The following is a 19,497-nucleotide window of genomic DNA, read 5'->3' as shown; positions in this document are numbered from 1 at the left end:
GCACCGTCGCGCACACAGTGTCTCTGTTGGGCCCACAAGGTAATGGAGGCCAGAACATTCACCTGGGCTTCAATACACCTGGCAATGACACCACCCCTTTGGGCCTTGTTTCCTCACCTGCAAAATGAAGGTAAAAAATCGTCCCCACCTCCAGGGGGTACTAAGGGGGATTAAGACCCACACTGACATCCTCACTCCAGCCAAGGGGGTGCAACCATTATGGGCATTTTGCAGGTGAGAAATTCACACAGTTGGCCACGCGGAGCTCGCTCAGTGAACATAGGTGGTTATTAAGAGCATGAGATTCTGGCCTTCACACTTCTTGATTCAGCCAATATTGAGTACCTACTGGGTGCCACCCAGTGGCTGTTACTCCTAGCCCCCTGAACGCAGGTCAGGGACCTGGTCCCACCCTTGCTGTAGGACAGCTGGAGTGGGGAAGGCTCTGACAAAATAGTCCTTTCCACCCTAACCCTTGGAGACGTATTTTCCTTATTGGATTGGACTGACCCCGGGCTCCGGGGGCTCCAGACCCTGACTCTCAGTTCTGCTGGCTGACTGTGACCCCGCCTCTCTTGGCCCCCGGCCTTCTCACCTGACGCTCCCTTCCCTTGCGGCACAGAGCCGGGCCCAGGGGAGGTGCTCGGCTGGCAGGCAGTTAGTGAGCACCCACTATGTGCTAGGTGTCGTCTCAGGTGCTGGGGACACAGCAGAGGAGGAAAGAGTCTCAGCATGTTTCTCTGCTCCTCCCACCGTTCTGCGCCTTCCACCACCCTCCAGGCCCCAGAGTGGGAGTGAGGCCCCAAAGATTTCAGGGGCAGCTGGGAAAAAACAGAGAGGGCCCTGGTGTTTCACGCCGCTGTCGGGAGGGCTCACATTGCTGCGGTGGGGGCAGGTGGGGCTGTATGAGCTCCTCGAGGGGGAGTCATCATGTTGTCCTCCCAGTGAGGCCCACAGTGTGAGAAGCTCATCTTCCAGATGGGCACACCGAGGCACAGAGGACTCAGGGGCCGTGCCCAGGGTCATGTGGAACTGACATGGAGCCTGCCTTCCCAGGACAAGGAAGCAAACACTTTCCGGAGCCTGGATCAGTAGTAAGAAGCCGATGATGGGAAGGAGCAGGACAGGGTTAGAAGGTGGGAGTCAGAAAAGGCTTCCGGCGGGGCCAATCGGAGGGCGGTGGCAGGAAAAATGGAGGGAAGTTGAGGGCACTTGGGTCAGCTGCAGCAGGCACAAAGGCCCTGGGGCAGGAATGGGGTGCACTGGGGCCGGCACTAACTCCTCAGAGATGACCGAATGTCAGATGTCGGATTTAGTGTAGGTCTTTCAAAAAACAAGCCGACAAATGCCTCCAAGGGTTTCAGATGCACTTAATCTTTTTATTTTTTTTTATTCCAATTAAGCAGAAAGCCTTGCATTATTATGGATGAGGCCAGGGCCTTGAGGGCGGTCCTACATTTCCGAGGCAGCCGGGGCCCAGTGGAGCCCGCGGTGGATGTTTTAAATCTCTTTTTAATTAAGGAAAAAGCCCCAGCTTGCGTCAGGGATGAGCCGCTGGAGGGAGAGCCCGGGAGGAGGAGCCGGAGAGAGGGTGGGGCGCGGTGAGGTGGGGCGAAGGCGCCCCCTCCCTGCCACCCGCGGCGCGCCTGCCCGCCTGCCTGGAGCGCCAGGGCAGATTCTGGACTCTGGTGGGGTCCCGTCCTGGCTCCGGACCCCAGCCTCTCTGGGGCGCTTCGTGGGTCTCGGCCATGGGGTGAGGGTGGAGTGAGAACCCAAGTCAGAGAAAGTAGGCACAGCACCTGGCAGCGGCCCGGCCCGCGGGAGGTGGGGCTGAGCGGGCACCGCTGACCACCCCCTGCGGTGCGGATGCCGCGTGCACAGTTTGGCCCTGGCCTCTAGAGGCTGTAGCGCCCTCTAGCTGTGACACCAAAAACGGTCTCCAGATGCTGCCCGCGTTTCCTAGGGGGGTGGAGTTACCAGATAAAATACAAATTTAAAAAATACCAGTAATTTTTTAGTACAAATCCTCATGCAATATTTGGGACATACTTATACTACACAATTATTCCTTGTTTACTTGTAATTCAAATGTAACTGGGGCATCCTGTTTTATGTTTTTTTTTCCCCTCCTAAATCTGACAACTCTAGGTAATGGGGTGAGGGTGGGGGGCAAAATCCCCCCCCATTTGAGAAGTCGAGAGCCACGGTCATAGCTGTTACTAATCACCACAATAGCTCTGCCTTTCTGAGCAGGCCCCTGAGAGCTGCTGGTTTCCTTTGTCCCTTGTGGCTGGGCTGGAGCCACAGGAGGGGGCTGCAGGATGCCCAGAGCCACAGGGACTGGTGGTCCTACTCTGCCTTCTGCCAGCTGTGTGGGCTGAGCATCCTTCTTACCCTCTCTGAGCCTCTGTTTGCAAACTCACAGAGAGGACCACTGAAAGGGGGCTATCTGCCTTGCCTCCCTTATTAGGATAAAGATTCAAATTTTCACCCAGGATAGTGACCTGTAACCCACAGCGCTCTCCTAAGGATGTGTTTCATTAAGTGGCAGGTGTCTGGGGAAGCCTGGCCCACAGCATGCGCTTAGTGGGGCTAGGACTGTTATTACTGCCACCAGGGGCCGCTGGAAGTAGATTCCAGCTAGTCCCCAAGGCAGGAGGTGAGCGGGGCTATCCTGAGCAAAACCGTGAGCTCCTGGAGGAGCCCAAGCCCTGAGGACGGGGACGTGTCTTCCCAGCTGTGGGCAGCTGACACGTGAGAGGGTCCACAGATGGGTGGCCACACAGCAGAGCAGATCAAAAGCTCAAGGCCCAAGTGGCATCTGGTCTTTGGGAAGCAGAGCGGCAGCGAGTGCCACCACGGACAGCTGAGGCTGTGCCTCTACCCAGGGAGTCCTCCTGGGAGGCCGGGCTGCCTCCTTCCCTGTGCTCCCCGGTGAGCTCCACGGCCAGCTCCATGTGGACAGGCCTTTCCTGGGCCTGAGGGCAGCCAAGTGCTCTGGGATCTGGCACTGGCTGGGTGCAGAGACACCGGACAGCCACTGTCCTGCACGCCTTTGGTGCCAGTGCAGGCTCAGCAAACCAGAGGGGGCTGCTCTGGACAGGGCAGGAGGGGAGCCCCTCCAATGGCCAGAGTGGGTGCTGGCCTCAGTGGAGAGGAAAGACAGGAGCCGTGATGATGACCCCCCAACACCTCGTATGGAGGGCCTCCTGTGCCCCCTACAGGTGTCAGCACCTGAGATTATCTAAGCAACACCCTGAAGGGGATTGCGGTGGCCCTGACTGACAGTGGGGGAAACTGAGGCAAAGACACACTGCACCACTTGCCCCTGATCGCATAGCTGCTGCCCACAGCACACGCCCCGGAGGCAGTGCCGTGTCAGCTGTAGAATTCCCTTTGCCACGTGCAAGGGTGACAGAGAGGAAGTGGCCCCGGCTCTGTCCCAGAGCATCCCAGCCCTCACTTTGCAGAAACTGAGGCTTGGGGAAGTTCGTGCCTTCACGGTGGGTCTCCCCAGCGACTACAGAGGAGGGTCTCAGAGGAGTTTTGGGCATGGCTTGGGTGGTTCGAAGCTCCTTGCTCAACGAAAGAGGTGACATACGCAGAGGTCGGGGGCAGGGAAAGGACAGAGGCAGGAGAACTGACCGGTGCTGGCAGGGGTTGGGGGAGGACGAGGACGCTGGCGGGTGTGTGAAAAGGTACATGGAGCGGCTCCGTCACAGCTGGCATCCTTGGTCGGCCCGTGTGTCGTACGTCAACAAGAATGCAAACCTTTCTTGCAGACGTGAAACAAATTTCCCCGAGATAGCACTTTTCACCCATGAGATCAGCAAGAATGAAAAAAAAAAAAAAAAAAAGGCCGTTACCACTGTTAGCTTAGTCATTCCCCACGTGGAGGATGCAGGGCCTTTGGCTGCAACTCCCGAGGTCACATGGCACAACTCTCAAAATGACAAGGCTGCACGCCCTCTAACCTAGCAGTGCTACTTCTGGGAATGTCCCATGGCCAGGCTCCCTGGTGGGTGAAAGACAGGGTGGGGACGGTGAGACCCTGAGGGCGGGCTACACGAGGGAATACTGTGTCACTGTGCAAAAGGACGGGCACCATGGTCCACGAGGAAGCCCGTTCCCACACTTGCAGATCCGTGGAAGGAACGGGGGGAGAGGCAGAATGGCGGGTCTAATGCCACCATGCATGTTGGAAAAAGGAAAGGGATACGCCCAGGACCATGTCTGTGCATGCAGACGTAGAATGTTCTGGAAGGAGACCCAAGGAAGCAGTAACAATGGCTGTCTCGAAGCAGGAGAGTAGCAAGGGGAGACTTACGTTTTCCTACATATTCTTTTGTACATTTTACATTCTGTACCACGAGGTATTTTACATATTCAGAAAATAAAGTAATGAAAAGGAGAAGAAAGCATTTTCTGAAGGGGAGCTAACACAGACAGACAGACTTAGGAGGGAAGAAGGAGGAAGGTGGACCATGCTGCTGCAGGAGAACTCCCATCAAGGTGAAGGGCTGAGAGAGTAAACAGGTAGAGAGAGGCAGGAGCAGGGATGGGAATGCTCCTTCTCAGGAGACTGGCCCAGTGTGTGGTCACTGGGCCCAGGGAAGTCGAGAGTGAAGTCCCCAGAGTCCTGGGAATGGGGACGCTGGGCCCAGCTGGTTCCTCCAGGCCAGAGACATTGGCCACCGAAGACTCCAGCCTGTCTGTTGGGCCCAGCTCTTGGCTAACCCCCAGCCACCCTGTTTTTCACAGCTTCTCCTCTTGGAGGCAGTCATGGTTACTGTTTCCTGTGTCTTCTTCCAGAGCATTCTCTGTCTACATGTGCAAACACTCTCCTGGGCATATTTGTTTCCTTTTTCCAATGTGCGTGGTGGTATGAGATCTGTCGTTCTGCCCCTTGTTCCTTTGCCTAAACCATGTGTGCGAGACATGGCTCCCTAGCTGTTCAGACGGAGATGCCTGTCCTTTCTTACACCTTCATGGTCTCCCCTGCATGGCCCCCCATTCTGACCGACACATGGGCAGTGCGTGGTTAGGACACTAGTGTGGGCTGCCAGGAGCTGAGGCCGGCTGTAGGGACTACAGGACTAGGACTTCAAGGACAGGCATCCTTGGGGCCTGTGCCTTCTTGGCCCACAGCCCCAGTCCCCACAGTCCCCCACTGGAACCTATAGCCCGAGTGCTGCCTGCTGATGGTCCCTAGGACCTGCCCACCCCCAAGCTGGGAGGGACTGAAGTGGGGCACTCAAGGAACTTAGGATACACAATTTAAGGGGGCCCTGTTCTCAGGGCCAGACACACCCTCACTCTCCTCATCTAGGCCCTGCCCAAGGTCATGCCCCTCCTGGCATAGCCCTACAGCACGACCAGGAGATGGACAGGTAAAAGGCCTGTCCCCTTGATCTGGGACAACTGTGCAGGGCCAGCTCAGCTCCAGAGCCCCAGTGCACGGAAGCCCAAGCCTCCCCTGGGTATTGGTCCTCAAGCATGCCCAGGCTAGCCAACTTGACTGTGGCCCTCTTGGCTGTCCCTCCCTCCTTCCTCAGGACAGCAGGTGCGGGGCGGCACGGGTGGGGGGGTTAGCTTAAGCAGGACATGGGGCTAAATCCAGGCCATGAGCCAGGAGGGCTGCTGGCTCTCCCGTGGGGACAGGGCGGGGCCAAGTTAAGTACCATCTGCTTCGGCGTTTGAGACAGTCTGTGATTAAGCACCCCTCCTTGGAGCAGGTGGGGGTCTCTCTGCCCTCTGAGCCCTTGCCTCCTGGGTTTCCAGCCAAGTCAACCTTTTCACTTTAGGCAGTCAGTCCCCAGCCCAGGTTTCATGTGAAAAGCAAGGATGCTGGCCCCAGATAGTGGCGCTCGCCCTGGGCTGCAGCCCTGCAAGTCGGATCACATGGAGGCTTACACCCCTGGTCTGCACCGATTCTAATGCTCCCTACTCCTAATACAAGAAATTCTCGATACCTCACCTCAGATGCCACAGTCCTGCCTGCCCAGGGACCTCAGCTCCTCCTGCTTGGCCTCTCAGCCCCTCATTCCTGTCCCACTCCCCTCTTCACACTGCTCTTCGGCTCACCAAACTTGTTCCTGTCTCAGGGCCTTTGCATCTGCTGTTCCCTTTGCCTGGAGCACTGTTCCTGGCCTCTGTGTGGCTGGCTCTGATGTCTGTGCTACAAGAGGCCCCCACCTGCCTTGTGCACACTATGACACCACTTTAATTCCCTTTACTGCTGTCACCACACAACCCACCAGTCTGGCTCTCTGTTCACACACTCGTGTTTGCCTCTCCTGCATGGGGGCAGGGGCTCTGAGCCGTCCACGGCCCTTCCCTGGGGCCTGGTGCAGAGCCTGGCCCAGAGCGGATGCCCGACAGCTGCCTGCCGGTCAGCTGGAAGGTTGCGGGGGAACACAGCGCTGGTCTCGGCTCTGTTCCCTGCGGGGAGGGGGTACAGGGCAGGCAGAGAGGATCCCCGTGGGCAGGAAGCTGCAGCCCACTGCACAAATGGAACACAGAAGCTCAGTACACTAAGACGGTGACCTTGGCCATGTTCTACCTTGATGCGGACCCCACCATGCTGCCTTCCTTTCAAACGTATGAAGCCCCCCACGCATTCTGAAAATGGCTCAAAATGTATTAGCCGAATGGATGCCTTTATCCTTCCCGTTACATGGAGCTCCCAGCCCCCACTGGAGTAAACCCAAATACCCTGCCCCACCATCCGCTGCTTCTCTCCTTGACCACCTGCTGTTCTTCCCATTTCTCCCCTTCCCCACTGTCTCCCAGACCAGCTCTCCCAGGCTTGCTTGCTTCCCTGGTGCCATCCCTGCCTGAGGGCTGGGCCACAGGTTTCCGTCGTAGCACGTGGCAGTCGGCACTCAAGTGGCTGTTCTGAGTAACGCTCACCTCTCTCTCACTCTCCAAGCTCCACGCGGTCAAGAAGCATGACTCCTTTGCTCCTGTCTGAAGTCCCGTACCTGGGCCTGGATCGGCGCACAGTAGGGATGCAATCAATGTTTGTGTAATGAGCAGTCTCTCGGCCAACTCCGCCCGCAGCGTCGGGCAGCTGGAACCAAGAGTTCGCGCTAGAAGGCGCGATGCATTGTGACTCTCATCTTCGCTGTGGCCTGCGGCTAGCCTCAGGCCTCCTGACATCAATCAAAAACGGGCATCGTGACTGCCAGCCCCCAAACACCCCATGCCTGGGTTACAGGCCGAGTAGAGGAGAGGATCTGAGCCCCCCTGCAAGGGAAGTGGGGGAAATGCCTGGACGGTCAGGGGCGTCAGGGAGGGCATACCCGTGTCCCTAGTCGCCACCATCACCATCGTCACCTGCTCGGCAGAAGAGACTAAAGACCCCCTCCCCCCCGCATTGGCAAGATCCCAACAGTGGGCTGTCCTCCCAAACAGACGGCCAGTCCTCCTTAAGACGGCCAAGGTCACAAAGACAGGAGCTTCTGAGAAATTGTCACAGTCAGAGGAGCCAGAGGGGACGTGACAAGAAATTGTAAGGTGGGCTCCTGGGACAGCAGAGGGCCTGAGGGGAGAACAGGAAAGCTGAACAAAGCAGGGACATTACTGGTAATAATGCATCCGGACCAATTCAGGGCTCGCGACCAAGGGACCGAGCCGACGCAAGCCTTAACTAGAGGGGAAACTGTAAATGTGAAACTGCCCTTTCTATAAATCTAAAACTGTTCTGAAAAATAGTCGTTAAAACACATGAATGAGCCACCAAGCCCGGACAGAGTCTCCATCTCCTGGTGTCCTTCCCGCCCAGTCCCAGGCGGCCCCAGAAGGACAGTGCGCTGGGACCAGCCCGGCCCAGGAGCCTGTCTTCATGATGACACTGTTATTGGCTGGGGCTGGTGCTGGCACCCTCTGGGGAACCCCAGAGACCACACCGGCCCCCGAGGTGGCCCCTGCAGGAAAGGCCACAGCTCCAGACTGACTTCCCCTGCACCTGCACCTGCCACCACAGTGGGAAGGTACAGAGGGCCGGGGCAGACGGGAAACCCTGTCCACTGGGCACCATCTTTAGTGCCAATCTAGCTCAGATCACTCTCGAAACCTGGCCCGGGAGATGTCCCCACTCATCACCCCATTTTACAGATAGGGAAGCTGAGGCTTTGATACGTGAAGTGACTTGTACGAGGTTGCAGTCAGGGACACCCGTGGGATCTGAACTCAGATCCCTCTGACCCCAGAGCCAGGTCCCCAGTGTTCTCAAACTTGAGCAGGCACTGGAATCCCCCAGGGGGTTTGTTAAAACCCCCCAGAGTTTCTGACTCAGTAGATCTGGGAGGGGCCCACATGTCTGACCAGTTCCCAGGTGATGTGAGCCCGCAGGTCTGGTGGCCCGACCGTGCTGTTCCTAGGGCCGTGCCACCCTCTGCTGACCTGGAGAGAACCACTCACCCCTCCCCCATCTGCTGAGCCAAGCCCCTCCCAACCGGCCAGTGAGAGCGGCCCTGTGCCTCGGTCTTCCCGCTGTGAAGTCACCTACACTGTCCAGCTGCAGTGAGCATGAAATAGGTGAATGGAGAGACCCCATTCTGGGAGCAGCACCTGGCTCACCGCGACCCCTGGCCCACGCCAGCCCTTGAGCCCAATAGAGGGCACGGGGCAGGAGGTGCTCTTTGGACAGCAGAGCATTCCCACATGTCACAGCTGCCATGGCCAGACCCTTGAGCGGCAGGACCCCACTCCCAGTGCTCCGCTATACCCACTCTCCTTTGGGACCAGAAACAGAAGGATTTCGGCGCAGCTGTGTTCCTCTCTGCCGTGTCACGCCCTCCACCAGTCCCCACCTTGGGCTGAGTCTTTGCTGTCAGACCAGAGAAGTACCTTCCTGCCCCGCACGTGCAGGGCTTAGGGGTGAAGTGACTCGTGGTGGGGTGAAGAGTGTCCCCCCAAATCCACATCCACACAGACCCTTAGAAGGTGACCCTATTTGGAAATAAGGTCTTTGCAGATGCGACTCATTAAGAATCTTGGGATGAGATCACCCAGATTTAAGGCTGGCTGGAAGTTCAGACTGGTGTCTTTCTAAGAGAAAGGACACAGAGAGACACAGGGAGGAGGCCATGTGAGGACAGAGGCAGACACAGGAGGACGTGGCCACATGCCCAGGAGCGCCTGGAGCCCCCAGGGGCAGGGAGACACAGGGAGGACTTCAGAGGCAGCGTGGCGACCCTGCTGACGCCTTGATTTAGGACTCGTAACCTCCAGACTGTGGGGGAACACATTTCTGTTGCTTGAAGCCCCTCAGTGTGTAGTAATATGTTACGGCAGCTCCAGGAAACTCTGACACCATCTCATAGACTGTGAAGATGAACGAGAACGTGTTGAAAACGTTTCTGGCTACAGTGACTGCTTCAAATGTCAACTTAAAATGTTTTCTTCAGAAGCGGCCATACCAGTGGTGGTTGAAGTGGTTGAAGCAAGGCCTCTGGAACGAGCCTGCCTGGGTTCAGATCCCACCGGGTCCCAGCTGTGTGGCCTCGGGCCAACTGCACTGCCTCTCCGTGCCCTGGCTTCCTCGTCTGGAAACTGGGGATCCCAGGAGAACTCACTCGGTTGTCATGGAGCCAGGGGAGTGGATCCACACAGAATATGCACAGAAAAGGGCTCTGTGCAGTCTTAGCCCCCAGTAAGAATTCACCATGTATTCTAATTACTTGACTGGGTCATTCTGATTTCTGGAATTTATCCCAAAGAAGTAATAATTTAAAAAATCAGAAATCACAGATGTTCAAAATGGCACTATTTACAAAAGCAACAAGTTGGAAACCACCCGAAGACCAACTCTTGGTGGGATGTGACAAAGGCGTTAGAGAGTGTGGAAAGACACATACCAGGGGCAGCCAGACATGACACACAGACACGTCGCAGCCCCACAGTGGGGTAACACCATGCCTGCAGGCACAAGTGCCCAGGCGGCAAGGGCCGGGAAGGTAACGTGGACAACAGTATGCAGGGGAGGGGCCGAGCGGCACCTGGCGCTTTGCGGTGGCTGCGCTGTGGCCGGTCCATTAAGGGAGGGGGAGGGTCTGGGGCTTCTGGGCTCGCGGGCCTGGGTCCTCTTGGTTAAGCATGGAGAGAGGGTCCTGTGCTCGGCTCCCTGCCCCTCACACCTTCCCCCTGCCTGTCTCACTCAAGAGACCTGCCACCTCCAGAGATCAGGGCTGGGTAGAGGGCTGGCAGCCCAGGGCCGGTGGCAGGCCCTGACGAGCAAACCTCGCTGCTCCAGCAACATTCCAGCCCTTCGCTCCTCCAAGGCCTGGCTGGAAGGTGGCCCTTTTAAAAGCCCCCCAGTACGGGGAGCATTCAGCCTGCTCCTGGGCTCTCAGTCCTGCAGAGAAGGGGAAATGGGGGGGGCATTGGATGTTCCCCAGGGACTCTCAGGGTCTGCGCTCTTGGGGTCTCCTCCCCTGGGTGGATCCCCGCCTTGGGCTGGAAGGGAAGCGGCCCCGAGGGTCCCTCCAGGGCCTTGGTTGACTCGTCAAAGATGTCCTGGCCCAGCAGCCAAAAGTGGAGGCACCCCCTGCCCATGGAGGAATGGATAAACCAAACGTGGTGTATACACACAGGGAATATAAGTCAGCCTTAAACAGGAAGGCTATTCTGACACCCGCTGCAGCACGGTTGACCAGGGAGGAATCTTGAGGACATGATGCTGAGTGAAATAAGCCAGTCCTGAAAGGAGGGGTACATTATCACTGCAGGCATGGGAGGCCCTTAGAGGAGGCAAATTCACAGGGACAGGAGGTAGGATGGTGGGAGATGGGGCTGGGGGAGGGGCTGAGGAGTTGGTGGGGCTGGGACAGTGGAGAAGGTCTGGAGGTGGATGGTGGGGACCCCTGCGCAACAACATGACTGTCCTTAGTGCCTGGGCACTGTACACTCAAAAATGGTTAAGACAGCAAATTGTATGTTACGTGTCTTTTACCACGGTTAAAAACCCAAACAAAAAGCTTGTCCTGAATGCCTACTCTGTGCCCAGCACTGGGGACACCAATGCAAAGTCTAAAGGAGGAGGGTCCTTGAGCACCAGGGGCTCAGTCTGGATGCAACCACTGGCCCTCCACCTCCACAGATGCTTGCTTGACAAACGCCCCCAACTCCTGCGTGGGCTCAGCCTGCAGCCTCAGGGGAGCCAAGCCCTGGAAGGGCGTGGGTTGCACACGGCTCTCCAGCATCTCAACCCCACTTTGCCAACGACACTCTGATTTTCTCCAGGGGAACCACTGCCCGCACTTGCGCATCCTCTTGGAGGAACTGTCCATCAAGATGCCCCACCCCGTGGCCAAGGGGGCGGGGCACAAGGCCTAAGCTGGACCAACCAGATGTTCTCCTGAGCTCACCGAATCCCAGCATCCCAGCAGCCAGACCGAAGCGGGACCTTCACTCTGGCCTGGACCTTCCCACAACCCTGACCTCTTGCGGCGAAGGGACGGGGCCAGGGGCACCCCCGAAACATCCAGGAGGTGAGTCAGCGTTGCTGGGCATGCCACACATGGGTCAAGGGCCATGAGAACGACTCCTGGATTTCAAGCTGGGGAGCATTTGTTGCTGAATAATGGGCTTAAAGGGGAGAGGTCTCTGTGTGGGCCACGTGAGTCTGAGGTGTCTCTGGGTCATCCAGATGCCGGACAGAAAGTTCTAGGGCACAGGACAGGTGTCTGGGCTGCCTCTGCCAACACCTACCACATTCCACAGTGATTTTGTGTCCTTCCAGGACCTTCTCCCTGTTGGTCTTCCCCAGCACCCAGCAAGCCGGACCTCCTTTGTCAGTGATAACAGGCCCACAGGGTAGAGAGCAAACACCCCTGGCGTGTGCCTGTGGGGGGCTCTTCTTCCCTTACTCTCCATGGTTGGGGTTAATCCCCCTGAGCAACAAGCCAAGGCCCAGGAGCACTGCGACCTTCCCACATCACTCACCTGCCAGTGACAGGGAAGGCCTGCAGGGGTGCTCAGAGTCAGAGCAAGCATTTATAAGGCACCTGCTGTGTACAGATGTTGCCTTAAGTGGTGGTTCCCCCCTCCCAGGGTGTACCCTCCCCCTCTCTCCAGCTTCATTCCTTCACCTCCCCCCTCCCAGCCCCAGAAGAGCTGGTGGGGGAGCTGCCCCCCCTTACCTTTCAGGCAGGACAGCTTAAGCCCCATGGTAGCACGTCTGCGGGCCTGTGGAGAGAGGGCTTGTTGGTGCTGGCCACGTGCGGCCCACCCCCGCCCCACCAGGACACAACAGGAAGCAGCGGGGAGAGAAACCGCTGGGGCCTGGTGAGGTCAGGGTGCGTGCTGACTACATCTGAGCTGAGTTTGCTCAAAGATGAGTCTGTGCTGGTGGAAAAACTTTCAGGCGCCTCAGAGCTAAGTATACAGGAGATCTGGAGTGTGGGGTGCGGCTGAGGGGAGGGCGTAGTGGGGGGCTGACCTGGCCTTTTCTTTTAGGGGCTGCAGGCGGTGGCTGGCTTCAGCAGTAGGGACAGGAGGATGTGAGGCTCCTCGGCCAGGCTGCAGGGCAGCCCCAGGCCACCACGATGGGCTTACCTTCTGTGAGGGCATGGCCCCTCATTTAAATGCACGTTCTATGGAGATCTAACAGCTGAAGGCCATCTGGGCCTCAGTCCACGGGAGGTAAAACGGCCCCTGCCAGCGTTCCCACAGTCTGCCAGCAATAGGATGCGTCCTTAGCCTTCTGCGTGAGGAATGAAACGGGCAGCAGCTGGCCATGCTCAGCACCTGTGTGCTCTGACGACCCTCAGTGCCAGCTGGGGTGCTGGGAGGTGCTACCACCATCCCCACTCACAGACAAGGAAATCAAGGCTCAGGGAGCTGCCGTTCCAACCTGGGGCGGCCCCAACCTCCGCCTGGGGCCTGTGAGGCTCTGCAGGCCCTCCTGGGGAAGGGGAGGCTCATCCCTCCATTCACAGGGAGCTGCTTGTGTGCCATGCTGGCTGGGGGCGAGGGTAGAGGGTGGCCACGAGAGGAGCCCCTCGGATCTCCAACGTGGGTGTGTGACCGAGGCCTGGCCTTGTGCCCTGGAACCCGTCTTCTCCTTGCCCTGCACAGAGGCTGGCATCTAGGGCTAGGAAATCCTGGGGTTCCCCAGGCGCAGACTACCCAGGCTGTGCTGGTAGACCAGCAGCCCCCCCCTCCCCGGGAGCTTGTTAGCAATGCAGCATCTCAGGCACACCCAGACGCACTGAGCCAGAATAGGTATTTTAACAAGGCCCCCCGGGGAGTCATGTGCCTGTGAAGGTCAGAGACGCTTGCTCGCTCTGGGCCAGAAATTGTGGAACCTTAGGATGGAAGACAGGGATGCGGGAGGTGTGTGTGTGTAGGGGGACAGTGAGGGTGCGGAGAAGCAGCTGGAAGTCTGGGAGACATGCAGTCTTAGGAGATGGGACCAGGAGGGGCTGGCTTAGAGAAACCCAAGGCAAGGGTTTCAATTTTATCCAGGTTGGGTTTGTGGGACAGGTAGGAAAGAGGGAGCCTGGAGACAGCTGCCAGGAGACGGGGTGGGGGGATTGGGGACAAGTGAGTGGGAGGGAGAGTGAGTGGGAGGGAGAGAGACAGGGCAGGAGAGGGACAGACACTGGGGGAGTGTCTCTTGACTTGCTGGCAGGCCCTGGAGCTGTGTGCCCTCCTGGCCGGACCAGAGCCTGGCTCAGCCAGGTGACCACAGGCGGGTTCCTCAACCAACCTAGCCTTCACTTTCCTCATCTTTAAAATGGGGATGATGCTCTTGGGGTCTCACTGAGCAGCATGAGGACTGAATTATCAGAGGGCACACGGCTCAAGACCGGCAAGTGTCTGACGCTAGTACTTATGACAGCCACAGAGGGAAGACAGGTAGTGGATTCCAGCAGGGGCCTTTCTCCACGGCCATGCTACCTGGACCGTGGTCTTGGGCCAGCAGCATGGGACCACCAGGAGCATGTGAGAGGTGCCGGCTCTCAGGCCCCACCCCGCCGGCAGGCTCGGGGGCTGCATCTCAGCAAGACCCAGGGATGCTCATCACTGCGGCGGACACAGCCCTGCCTCTGACAATACCGCGAATTCGCCTGGGCACTTAAGGAGATACAGATGCCTGGGTACCCCCCCAGAGATTCTGGGGTAATTGGCCTGGGCTGTGGGCCTGGCATTGGGATTTTTTAAAAGCTCCCCAGGGGATTCTAATAATGTGCAGGATGCGATGCCAAGGAGAGGGTAGCCTTCAGGGGGAGAGGAAGGGCCAGGCCTGTGGGAGTAACAGGTGTTATCTCTTGAGTGTTCCCTGTGTGCCCCTCAGAGCCCCTGGATGGAGATTGCTGGTCAGTTAATGCTTGCCACAGCCCTGAGAGGTTGGGACCATCCCCATCCCCATTCCACAGAGGAGGAAACAGAGGCACAGGAAGGTTAGTTAATTTGTACAAGGTTGTATGGGTAGCAAGAGGTGGGGTCAGGATTCAAACCCAGCACTTTGGACCCTAGAGCGACAACATTTTCAACTACAGGGTTCCCTGGGGTTGGGTGTGGGGGGTAAGCAGGGGGTGGCATAGACCTTATTACCTCTGTCTCTCCCAACCCGCCCCAGGCTGGGTCTCCGCCCTGGGGGTCTGCACCCCTGAGGTCAGGCTCATGAACACACCCAGGACCCCCACTGACCATGGTGAGCAGCTCACACATCACGGCCTAGTATAGACACGCCGTGCACAGTGCACCCTGACTTCACTGTGCACTTACGGGCGTCCCATCCCAGGGTTTAGGCAGTGATTTACGGGGGAAGGCCTCCCAGAGGAAGTAAGGTTAGGACTTGGCTGTAAAATGCCCCAGAAAAAGCACTGTGGTGCTGTGGGCTCAGGGAGATGACATAGTTAGGGTAGGGGCGCTGAGGCTGAAAGGTGGGAGCTCATGACGGATTGTTGTGTTTGAGAAATCCTGGGCGCCTGGGCGGCTCAGTCAGTGAGGTGTCTGCCTTCGGCTCAGGTCATGACCCCAGGGTCCTGGGATCGAGTTCCCCATTGGGCTCCCTGCTCAGCAGGGAGCCTGCTTCTCCCTCTCCCTCTGCCTGCTGCTCCCCCTGCCTGTGCTCTCTCCCTCTCTCTGACAAATGATTAAATAAAATATTAAAAAAAAAAAAGCAGCAGCTGCACCAGGGTCAGGCAAGGTCACATCAAGGGGTCATGTCTGTGTACTGCGATTCTGTGTTCGCTAATTCCCAAATGGAGAATTTTCACACACTGACGTTTCTTGTCCCCCAGCACACAGGCCGTAACTCTGGTCGGTCACTCTGCCTCTACCTCCCCACAGGACAGAAGGTAGGCAGCAGGTGGGAAGTGGCCCGGAGCAACAAGGAAGAACCAGGGTCCAAGAGCTGTGTGACCTCAGGCAAGTCATTTCCCTCTCTGAGCCAGAGGTGCTGAAGTTCGGCCCCCCCCAGTCTCCGTGTCCTCGGCTGTCAAAGAGGCACCCTGCCACCAGCACTCCTGTAAGGGCGCTGCATTAGAAGACCACCCCGGGGGGCGGCCCATGGAGTGGTCCCTGGTTTGGGCTGCCGTTTCAGGAGATGCTCCCAGGGGTGGTGCACTCCACTCCCTCTGTGATGGGGCTGCTGGTGGAGGGCCAGCCTGGCCAGAGACCGCAGACAGAGCCCATGAACGGGCCGAGCCGTTTGGAGGGGGAGGACTTGAAGCCTGATTCTCCAACTGTGTGAATGGAGGCCCGACTGCCGGGACTACGGCTGCTTCCACCTTAAACTCCCCCGCTAGCAGCATCACGGCAATGAGAGCTGACAGATATCCGGCTAATGCTTTTAAGAGGCCAAGTCCTGGGCCGAGATTATTATAAAAATTACTCCACTCAACCCTAACAGTGCCCTAAGAGAGAAACATTACTGCCACCCCATTCTACAGCCGGGGGGATGGCACTCCGAGGGGTCCCAGCGGCGCTCGGCTTCAGGGCCCCATCATCCTATACGCCGTGGCTCTGCCCTCTGTTTGTTAAAAGGTACAGATTTCTGGGGCGCCTGGGTGGCGCAGTCGTTAAGTGTCTGCCTTTGGCTCAGGGCATGATCCCGGCGGTCTGGGATCGAGCCCCACATCGGGCTCCTCTGCTGGGAGCCTCTTCCTCTCCCACTCCCCCTGCTTGTGTTCCCTTTCTCGCTGGCTGCCTCTCTCTCTGTCAAATAAATAAATAAAATCTTTAAAAAAAAAAAAAGGTACAGATTTCTGCAACAAGGAAAAAGAGATTTAATGGGAGGGGAGCAACGATCTAGTGGGAGGGGTCCCCTTTGCTCGGCAAGATGGCACAAGTGCAGTCAGGCCCGGGAGAACCACTAGTGTAGGTATAAATGTTCTCTCTTTCACACTTTTGCTGGAGTGTGAAAAACCTCCCTTTCATATTGCATCGGGCTGTTCGTTCTCTTTGAAACAGCGGATTGTTAATTATTTGCACAACAGCTTGAAGTAGAACAGGTTCTTTCTTGCACCCAGGCATAAAAATTGCTCTACCGCCAAATGGCCCCCACAGGATCCTCTCTAGTGGCAGGACAGCAATGCTGCACGCTTCCTCCTCCTGCACGGGCCGCCTCTCCTCTGAGCCACTGAGAGAGATGGGTATCAGCTGCTTTGCACACCACACGGCGTTCTCAAAGAGCATCTCCAGGGGAAGGACGCACTTGGCCAAGCTGTCTGTGACGGTTTTTACAGCCCCTGGAAGAAACTACCAGCCCACTGCGGTGAGCGCGTCCCGGCTCACTTTCTACACGTCTGCACTGCGGGGGAAAGCAAGCCAGTGTGTTCTCCGCACAAGGTGAAAAGTAGTTCCGATGTGGCGCTGCCTGCCCAAGACACAGAACCACTGACGGGGGGAGGGGGGGAACCCTGCTTCTTGGAAGTCTGGCCCCAGTGCAGGCTGACTCTACTACTTTTGTGGCCCAGAGGCTGGGCTCCGGAGTGTGAGGGGACGTCTTTCCGGAGTGAATGATACGCACCAAGAGCTGGAAGGGGCGGGCCAGAGGTAAAAGGCTCCAGATAAAATATACAGCGCCCAATTTCTGCATGGGACATACTCAGACCCCAAATCCTTCACCATTAATCTGCAATTCAAACTTAACTGGGTGTCTGGGTTTTTTTTTTTTTTTAAGATTTTACTTTTAAGTAGTCTCTGCACCCACCGTGGGGCTTGAACTCGCGATCCCGAGATCAAGAGTCGCAAGCCAGGTGCATCCTGTATTTTGTTTGTGAAATCCGGCAGCTCTCCATGGAGGTGGTCTTGGTGCTCACACGGGTTTCCTACATGAGGACTTGGAGGCCCAGAGCGGGAAAGTGAGTGCACCGCCGGGTCCGACTGGGAGTCTGATGCTGGTCTCCGGAGAGCCACCTCCTGGATGGAGTCGGAATGGCCCTCGGGAGGTCATGACTCGCCGCAGCAGTGTGGCACCTCGGCTGCTTCACAAAGGCCTCCCCAAAGCCCAAGGAGAGGGCGTGGGGTGAAGAAGCGTAGTTGAGGAATGTGACAGTTGGGCTGGGTGGGTGCGCCCACCAAGTAAGGATGGAACCGGGTGCCGCTCCCAGCCAGGGACGTGGGCAATCTCTCCACGCCCGTCTCCTCCCTGCAAACATGGGAAGAAGGTTCTAACAGGCTGGCCACCCTGGGCTCCCAGTAGGCACAGGGAACATCTTGGTTTTCTTCCTTCTTTAGAAAAGGCACTTGCTTTTTGTAACAGGATTAGAATTCCTGCAATTCCAGCCAAAGGGTCTGTGCTGGGAGCAGATGCTACAAGCGTTAACATGCCTCCCATCCTGGTACACAGAGTGCAAACATGAGCATCTCCCTGGCCTTAGCCCACAGACCTGCAGGAGGCTGCGAGCTCCTCTCTGGGGGGGGGGGGGGGGGAGCGGGGACAGCTGCTTGGCCCACAGCCGCTCACCAACAGGAAGTGAAAAACGATGGGGGCGGGGAGGCAAAGGCACCCACTGAAATCCCCACCTACTTTTCTGTCATGGAGAAGGGTCCTGGGCCACCTGGGGTTCAGCTTTGGCTTTCCTGCGATTGACCATGTAACTCTCAGCAAAATACCCGCCCACTGCCCGCTCTGAGCCTCTGTGTTGTCAAGCTCAATGCTTAAGGTTTGTGTACCTTTTCATATATGTCAATAAAAATGTTTATTTAAAAATAAGGGTTATGCTATTAGAAGTCAAGTTAATGATTAATTAACCACAGGGTTAGTTTAAAAAATACGCAATTAGGGGCACCTCAGTGGCTCAGTTGGTTAAGCACCTGCCTTTGGCTTGCATCAGGATCTTAGGGTCCTGGGATCGACCCCATGTTGGGCTCTCTGCTGAGCAGAGAGCGTAATTTTCCCTCTCCCTCTGCTCGCCACTCTGCCTACTTGTGCTCTCCCTCTCTGTCAAATAAGTAAATAAAACCTTTAAAAAATACATGCAATTAAAAAAATTTTTTTAGGGGCACCTGTGTGGCTCAGTCCGTTTAGCATCTGCCTTCAGCTCAGGGCGTGATCTCAGGGCCCTGGGATTGAGCCCCACATCGGGTTCCCTGCTCAGCCAGGGAGCCTGCTTCTCCCTCTCCCTCTCCCTCCTGCTCTCCTTGCTTGTTCTCAATCTCTGTCAAATAAATAAATAAAATCTTAAAAAAAATTTTTTTTTAAAGTAGGCTCCACACCCAATGTGGTACTCGAACTCACAACCCTGAGATCAAGAGTCTTATGCTCTTCTCACTGAGCCAGCCAGGTGCCTCGAAAAACATGCAACTATTTTTCACAACAGCCTTGATGACAGGAGCCACACACTAAGAGCCTACAGCAGTGAGTACCTGCCCGCTCACCTCCTGAAGTTTTTCGGATGTGGCACTGCCTCTGGGAGACATGGGACCCACCGCTGGCTCCAGAGGCGACTGCTGCTGGGAGGGGCAGGAGGACATTCCTGGGGAAGTTCTGTTTCTGGTTTACACTTTTGATGTGCACATATTACCATGTGTATATTATATGTTCATAAGATTTTAATGGGGCAGAGGTGTTGCATTTGCTGGTCCCAGAGGCCTGGCCTGGCCCCTGCCATATTCAAGAGCAATTCACTGTGGGGGCTAGGGGTTCAAGGCCTGCCCTTGCCACTTACCCACCTTATGACCTTCACAAAGCTCCGTGTCCTCATCTGTAAAATGGGGATAACACCACTACTTGGTCAGAGGATGAAAAGGGACTGGCTCTTAACCGCAGGGTCTGGAACACTGCAAGTGCTCGGTACACATTAAATAGCACTGCTCCCTTTCCACGCTCACTGAGGAGAAGTTCCCAGCTCCAGTCCTCAGAGGTGACCTAAACTCCGGCTCAGTGCCCACTGAGTTGCACCCCACAAGCAAGGGAAGGGCTTCCAGGGAGAGGAGATTAGGTGGTGAAGCTTTCGGCCTCCTTGGGGCTTGCAGAGGGATTAAGTCTTTCCATAAATACACCGCTGGCCTCCCTCCCTCCCTCCCTCCCTCCCT

At 56.9% G+C, this 19,497-nt stretch overlaps 1 protein-coding gene across 2 annotated transcripts in view; it reads right to left on the bottom strand.

Annotated features, from left to right (window-relative positions):
- The window catches only part of CUNH16orf74 (chromosome unknown C16orf74 homolog), a 33,073-nt gene that overhangs the window by 9,859 nt on the left and 3,717 nt on the right, over positions 1-19,497 (bottom strand). For both annotated transcript variants that reach the window (XM_040633227.1, XM_040633226.1), the window contains exon 2: positions 12,147-12,192. In XM_040633227.1, the coding sequence (XP_040489161.1) occupies positions 12,147-12,174 (28 nt within the window). In that variant the 5' untranslated portion in view covers positions 12,175-12,192. The remainder of the gene's footprint in view (positions 1-12,146; positions 12,193-19,497) is intronic.

Source organism: Ursus maritimus, unplaced genomic scaffold, assembly GCF_017311325.1.
Source record: "Ursus maritimus isolate PB19 unplaced genomic scaffold, ASM1731132v1 scaffold_19, whole genome shotgun sequence".
Lineage (NCBI taxonomy): Eukaryota > Metazoa > Chordata > Mammalia > Carnivora > Ursidae > Ursus > Ursus maritimus.
This window is presented reverse-complemented; position numbering and strand designations above follow the sequence as displayed.